Source organism: Galeopterus variegatus, unplaced genomic scaffold, assembly GCF_000696425.1.
Source record: "Galeopterus variegatus unplaced genomic scaffold, G_variegatus-3.0.2 Scaffold3405, whole genome shotgun sequence".
Lineage (NCBI taxonomy): Eukaryota > Metazoa > Chordata > Mammalia > Dermoptera > Cynocephalidae > Galeopterus > Galeopterus variegatus.
In genome coordinates, this window is record NW_007729516.1 from 202705 (window position 1) to 210001 (window position 7297).

Genomic DNA, 7297 nt, shown 5'->3' on the forward strand with positions numbered 1-7297 from the left:
ATGTCTGACACAGAGGGACATGCTGATGCACTCAGAAATGCCATCAGAAACACTGATGCAAACACACAGCATGGTCATCCAGGGCCTCAAGCCTCACAGACACCTACAACCCTCAACATGCAGAACCCACCTCAGTATGAGGATGGTGTCCTGTGTGATAGCAATTCTCAGGGATAGTTGAGGCACACTTGGCCAATACCTGATGAGTTTCTCTACATGTCCCATATGGGCTTAAAAAGAGTATATTCTCTAACTTGGGGGTGTAGAGTTTTTCATATTTTCCTTAAATCAAGCTTGTTAATTATTTGGTTTGTGTTATTGGTATTTTTTGACTGCTTCATTCTATTAGTTTCTAAGAGAGGATTGTTAAAATATTTTACTGTGGGAGTGGATTGATCCAATTCTCCTTGTAATTCTGTCAATTTTTACATCATTTATTTTTAGGCTATATTGTTTGGTGCATAAAGGTTCAGGATTTTTGTAGTTCTTTGATATATTTTTTCATTTAATTATTAAGTAATAAACCTCTTCAGGTCTAACAAAAAAGAGAAAGAGAGTTGCCCATGGACATATGTGGTCATCCACAGATACAGCAGACACTGATCTACAAAGACACACAAGTCCATGGATACCCCCATGTACACAGGTGAACACCCATGGTGGGGTGACATGGTGGGGCCCACTAAGGTCCCCCCACTGCCCTGCTGAGTCCTGGAGGCACTGGGGCAGGCAGGGCAGACCTTGATGTCTCCTGTCTCCTGTTCTTCGAGAGCGGATGCTCAGAGCCTCGGCCAGGCTTGGCTCTGGAGCTTACTGCTCTCCAAGGGTGGGGTGCCAAGGTGCTCAGGCCAAGTCAGGGGCTTTCTTGGAAGCTCTCTGGTTGGCCTGCCCATGGGCAGAAGGCAAGTCTTGGAGCCTATTGGCTGGAGAGGTCAGCCCTGTGATGCCCTGGAGCTTGGGACACACTGACAGATACACAGTCACCTTCTGCCAGCTCCCCAGTCTAAGCTGGGAGCAGCCAGGTCCCTTGGCTGGGCCTGTGGGTAGCCAGTGCATTGGCTTGTGAGTGTGGCATAGCAGAGGCCCTGGGGCAGGATTCTGGCTTTGCTGTCCCCTCCCTGAGCCTTGGCCTCCCCATCTCTCACCTCACCCAGTCTTTGCACAGGCTGCCCCGTGGGTCTCCCAGAGGCTAATGATTAGTCCATTATCTCTCAACTAGAAAGTGAATAAACCAGCCCTGGGTCCAGAGAGAATCTCTGGAGCTAGCCTGCCTCTAGAAAGGATGGGAGTTCTAGAAAATTTGCATTTTTCACCACTTCTGTCACCACAGTGAGCCTCCTCTCAGGTCTCCTACCCTGTCTTCATCCCACTCCCAGGCCAGGGGGAGATGAGGCACCACACAGGCCACAGAGAATTCCTTTCCTGTAAGAGGCACAGACTTCAGTGAGGGCACAGCAGGGTGGGGCAGAAGCTGGCTCCAGCCAGGGATTGGGAAAGCCTCCTGCAGCTGGCAGGATCTGCGTTGGGCCTGGAGCAGTGGACTTCAGTAGGTTTTGTGCACAAATGGAGAGCTTTCTGATGCTTCAGAAGAAATGTATAGATTATTCTATGGTTTATACTTGCATTCACAAAACTGATTGTTACTTTTTTTCCTCCCTTTATCTGTGAAATATAAGACTTGGGCCAGGCAAAACTACCTGGGGATGTGCAAACTATTTTTTTTCCCAACAACACATGATTGGCTCTAAAAAGCAATTGTTTCAAATGTAATGGGTTGTAAAGAGTAACATAATTTTCAAATTTTTACCTGCTTTTTCCTGGACATCAGGTTTCAACAGGCCTTTAACTGCCCCTTCCAATTCTGAATTATCAAGCTTTTCCAGATATAAGTGACACAAGTGCCTTACATGGTCATAGGAAGGCTGTCAGTAGATGTTGAAGCAATCAGAGGAGGCTTCCTGGTGGTGGTGGTGTAGGGGGTATTGGGAAAGAAAGGTTGCCAGCCTATGTGGTTCTCAGCAGTCAGAAAGGGGGTACCTTCTGGAGTTCCCAGGGCAGTTGGCTGCCCCATCTCCTTCCCTAGATCTCAGAACACTAGGCCTGGAACCACGACCCCCTGAGGTGCCTTTAGGTAGGGGCTGGGACTCTCAGACCTGGTTAAGAACCAGAAGAGGAAATGAGCTTGTCCTGGCCACATTTGTGAGAGGGGAGGGGCAGGGAGGAGGGAGTCTGGGATGGGGGCCACTTACAGCCATGTCTCCATTAATCCTCAAGGAAGGGCTGGTTTCAGGACTGCTGCCAGCTAGCAATTAGGTTGACCCTGGAGAGCAGAGGAGAGCAGGAGAGGGAGCCATGGGCTCCCATGTGCTCAGACACAATGGGGAGTGGGCCTCACAGGAGTGAGTATGGCTGGGAGTCAGTACTAAGCAACCCGGTCTCACCAGCCTGACCTCCATCAAGCCTGTTCCAGCTCCCTGTGGGCCTCAGCCAGCATCTCCAGCCACCCTCCCTCCCACCTCCATACCCCTGTGCAGGCAGGACCCCTCCTCTTCTGCCTGCCCCCAAATCCTGTGAATAAGATGACAAAGAACCATAATAAGAGCCACAACCACTGCGCCCTGGTCTCTTCCTCCCCTGCAACCTTTTCCAAATGCCCTGACACAGCCCATCTTGCCTTTGAACCTCCTGGCTGCTCTGGAGAGTGGGCAGGGACAATCACATCCATTTTGCAGATGGGGAAACTGAGGACCAGAGAGGAAACAGACCATGCTTATGGTGCCAGCAAGGAGAAGAGTCAGAACTTGAACATGGGGCTTCTGGCTCCACAGCCCAACCTTGGGGCTAGAAGAGAACAGGGTATGGCCCGAATGGCTGGCTGACCTAGGGGACGCAGCTCTGTGGACAGACAGCCCGGAGGAGCTGGGGCTGCGAGGCAGGGGAGGGGATGTGAGTCATTCCCTGAACCAGGGCTGCAGACAAAGGCGGGAAGAGAATTGTTCTTGCAGGACGGCCTCAGGGTAGAGGTGGGAAAACCTCTGAAGGGATGGAGGTGCAATTCCCACCTAGGATTTTGCAAAATGCCCTATGGCCTTCGAGACACCCCCAAACTTCCAGCTCCAGCCTGTTTGGACACAGCAGCCCTGCCTGGGAGAAGTCAGCCTCAGTGACCACGTCTGGGTATCTCTGCGAGTGGGCCTTGGCCGACGTGGTCCAGCTCCCCTATGTGGGAGCACCCGGCCCTTGGGATCCCCACATGGTGGAGGCACAGGGGCGCCCTGTGCAGGGGTCTTCCTGGTGCAGCTGCAGGGGAAAGGTTCCGGTGACCTCATGGCAGCTCCATTCCCTTCTCTTTCCATGACTCACGTTTCTAAAAGTGGCCCAGGAGCAAGTGGCAAGCAGACAGTGAAAGGGGGGCCTGTGTGACCAGGGAGAAGGAGGGCAGGACTGGGGCCAGAAGGGAAGGAGAGAGAGAGGAAAGGAGGGACATGGAGGGTGGGGCCGGAAGAAATGGGTGAGAGACAGTGGACCAGGGAGGGAGACAGGCAGAGGATGGAGGCAGCAGGGGCACAGGCACAAAGGAGAAAGGAAGGGGAGGTGGGGGAGCTGGGAGAGCTGCTGGAGAAGGCCCTCCCTGACTGCAGCTGCAGGATTTTTACATGCAGCAGGGCATGGGTGTGGTGTTCTTCACTTCTGGGTTATGAAGCCCTGTCCCCAGTGGGGTCTTCCTGCCCCCTGGCATCTCCTCTCCTCGGAGTTGTCTGACCATCTCCTGCCATGCCCAAGGCTCGTCCCTGGCCTGTGGCCTTGGGTGCTCCAGGGTGGATGGCCTGGACACAGCTGCACATGAAGCCCTGCCTCGTCCAGGCCTCTGGTGTTAGGCAGAGTGGGGCAGGGTCTAGGCAGGCCCTGGGGATGGAACGAGCTGGAGTGTCATGAGCAGGTGTGGGTGGGGACAAGGCTGATTTCCACTCCCTGCTGTGTGTGCTGAGGGCCTAACTCCCTCTGGGCACAGTAGGGGTGGGGCTGAGTTATGGGTCCTGAAGGTGCTGAGGGTCTGGCCCTTAGTGCCTGGGCTGGGGGCCCTGCTCCTGCTCACCAGCCTCGCTGCCTCTCCCCCTACAGCTGGCCCCTGGTGTGAACTCGGGCCAGGGCCTGGGCATCGAGATCATTGGCACCCTTCAGCTGGTGCTGTGCGTGCTGGCCACCACCGACCGCAGGCGCCGCGACCTGGGTGGCTCGGCCCCCCTTGCCATTGGCCTCTCTGTAGCCCTGGGACACCTGCTGGCGGTGAGTGGGGGCCTTCTCATTGGGGGTAGGGAGAGCAGGGCCAGGGCAGCGGTGCCCCGCCATGAGGGGCTCATGCCATGGGCTGGGGGCTGGGGGCCCAGGGGAGGGAAGCACAGGGACCTCCTGACCATCTTTCGGAGTCAGTGCCCCTCTCCCTTTCTGGTTCTGATCGTACCCTTCCCACTTCTCTTCCCTGTCTCTTCTCCCCCGCCCCCGTCACTTTCTCTCCACCTGTTTCTCTGCCCTCACCCCTTCTCCCTCCCTCCCTCTCTCTTACACCCTCCCCTCCCTCGCAGATCGACTACACAGGCTGTGGCATTAACCCTGCTCGGTCCTTCGGCTCTGCAGTGATCACCCATAACTTCAGCAACCACTGGGTAAGGGACCCATGGCCACCGTGGAGGCGGGTAGGAGGCTTTGGTGTCACATGGTAAACCCAACCCCACCCATGTGGTGTCCTTTCTGAAATCAGGAAACTGAGGCCTGAGATGCAGGGTGGGTGGGGTCACTGGCCAGCAGCTGTAGGCTGGGCCTCCACCCCCCAGCCCAGACCTGCCCATGCTGCCTGGCCCCCAGGTCATCCAGCAGCGTGGTTGGGAGCGTGGGTCCAAATCCTGGCTCTGCCACCTTCTGATCCAGTGTGACCTTGGGGAGGCCGCTCGCCCTCTCAGTGCCTCTGTTCCTGAGCCGTGAAGTGGGGGTGTGGGTGGCACCTACCTCCCAGGCTGCGGGGAGGAGGAAAGGACTCTCGTCTATCCATGAGCTGAGCTCAGCACACAGGAAGTGTCGATGGATCTCGCTCTTGTTCTCCTTGATGTGTATGTTGCAGGCCACCTTTTAATAGACTGGACTGTCTCTGGGGCCCCTCCAAACCTGGGCAGGTGGGGACAATGGCCATCCCTGCCTAAGCTGTGCCACATGGAGGCAAGGAGTTGTCCTTACCACACTCCCTGGCCTGGGCCAGTTCTGGGGGCACTGCAGTAGGGAAGTTGGGCTTCGGGCTTGTCCGCCTCTGTCCCAGGCACAGGTGGGAGAACCTGTCCAATGGCGTGGTGGTGGTGGTGGGGGGTGTAATTCAGGGAAGCTTCCCAGGGGAGGGGGCTTTCAGGTGTCACCTCGAAGGCCCGGTCAGGTGCCGTCTGACCACACCCGCTCTGCTCCTAGATTTTCTGGGTGGGGCCGTTCATCGGGGGAGCCCTGGCGGTGCTCATCTACGACTTCATCCTGGCTCCACGCAGCAGCGACCTCACAGACCGAGTGAAGGTGTGGACCAGTGGCCAGGTGGAGGAGTACGACCTGGACGGCGATGACATCAACTCCAGGGTGGAGATGAAGCCCAAGTAGAGGGGTCCTGGCCCGGGCATCCACGTGGGGGCGGGGCAGGGGCGGGCGGAGGGGGGGATGAAATCCATACTGTAGACACTCTGACATGCTGGCTGAAGTCACTTCCTGAAGATCTGCCAGACCTGCATGGTCGAGCCTCATTTAGGGGTGTTTCTATCACTTTCTTTCTCTTTCTCTGTTTCCTGGCCTCGGAGCTTCCTGGGGACCAAAGTTTACCAATTCACCCACTCCCTTGAAGTCAGAGGTGAAAGAGAGGGACCCACCTGCTAGCTGTCCCCTCAGAGTGTGATGGGAGGTGTGCCAGGAAGTCCCCCCTCATCCCCAAGTTGCTCACCAACTCACCTGCCGCAGGTGCCTGGGGATCCGCCATTATTGCTTTGTGCCTTTGGGCATAGCCCTCCTTCTCCTAACATGTGCCTTGCCCCCAAGGGTGCTTTGAGGGTGAAGAGCTCCCAGGAGGTGCAGTGGGAGGGGGCAAGTTGCAGACAAGCTCGCCCCTTCAGTTTGGCTCCCAGGGCCCTCCTCCTTGGATTTGCTGCATGACCTTGGAATCGTCCCTATCTCAGGGCTTCAGTGGCTCTATCTGTAAAGTGGCAGGGACGGGAAGAGCTATATGGGCCTGAGGGCCCTGTGGGATTCTATAAGTATAGTCACATGATGGGTTTTAGAAGATGTAGTCTAGACCAGCGCTGTTTCTTCCACATGCCCTGTGTTCTTTGCCCGAGTACAGAGCAGTGTCCACGTACCTATGTGCACATGTGTGCACATGCAGACAAGCTTCAGAGCAGAAATTGACCATCTAGGTGGTTGGAAGTTCCTGTTTGCTGCAGAGAGGCTTCCCCAGACAGGGCCCGCTGTTGCAGAGTGAAGGCCAGTCAGAGCGTGCGGGAGGAGAGCCGTGTTCTTTCAGGGAGTTTTAGTTGGTCTTTCCACCCATCACTGCCTCATCTTGCTCTTGCCAGTGTAGACATAGGTCACCATGATGCGGCTGTGTGTTTATTGAAGAGTATGTGGGTCATCTGAAGCCCCACGTCTGAGGGCAGAATGACCCTGATACAGATCAACCCATGGAGGAAAATGCCTCTGCTGGGCCTGTGGGGGGGTGCCAAGACCCCAGCTGATCCCTTGTTCACGGGCTCCTGGTCAGAGGCATCTGGGGTGGCTGCGGAACCTGCACAGGCTTGCTGGGTGACCCCAGGCCACAGATCTCCCTCCTTACTGACCTGGAGGGGAGAGGGCAGCCTTGACCTGGTGTGGTAGCTATTGCCACAGCCCAAGGACAGTTCCAAGCATGAGTCTCCTTTGGGGGCTGAAGTCTCCCACTCAGCTATCTACATAGTCCATTCCGTTCCACCAGGGCCAGAGCAGCTCCACGACTGTGCCCTCCACCATGACGGCAATGAAAACTGAGAGACACAATCACGCAGGTATTTCAAAGCAGTGGGACAACCAGGAGGCCCTTGACAGTCACCAGCACATCACATCTGCACACTCTCTTCTCCATTCCCCAGCAGGAATGTCTAGTCCGTTTAACAGACAAGAAAACTGAGACCCGAGGTCCCACAGCTAGACAATGATTGGGCCAGGCCATGTCTCTGGACTGTGAGGCTGACCCTCTCATTCCTGTGCCTCAGTTTCTGCCTGGGCAATGGCCAGCGGCCAGGAG

At 56.0% G+C, this 7297-nt stretch overlaps 1 protein-coding gene across 4 annotated transcripts in view; it reads left to right on the forward strand.

The window, feature by feature from the left end:
• AQP1 (aquaporin 1 (Colton blood group)) overlaps positions 1-7291 on the forward strand; it is a 14750-nt gene extending 7459 nt beyond the window's left edge. For all 4 annotated transcript variants that reach the window (XM_008584919.1, XM_008584921.1, XM_008584920.1 and 1 more), the window contains 3 exons: positions 4123-4287; positions 4584-4664; positions 5452-7291. In XM_008584919.1, coding sequence (XP_008583141.1) covers positions 4123-4287; positions 4584-4664; positions 5452-5631 — 426 coding nt within the window. In that variant the 3' untranslated portion in view covers positions 5632-7291. The remainder of the gene's footprint in view (positions 1-4122; positions 4288-4583; positions 4665-5451) is intronic.
• The last annotated feature ends 6 nt before the right edge of the window (positions 7292-7297 follow it).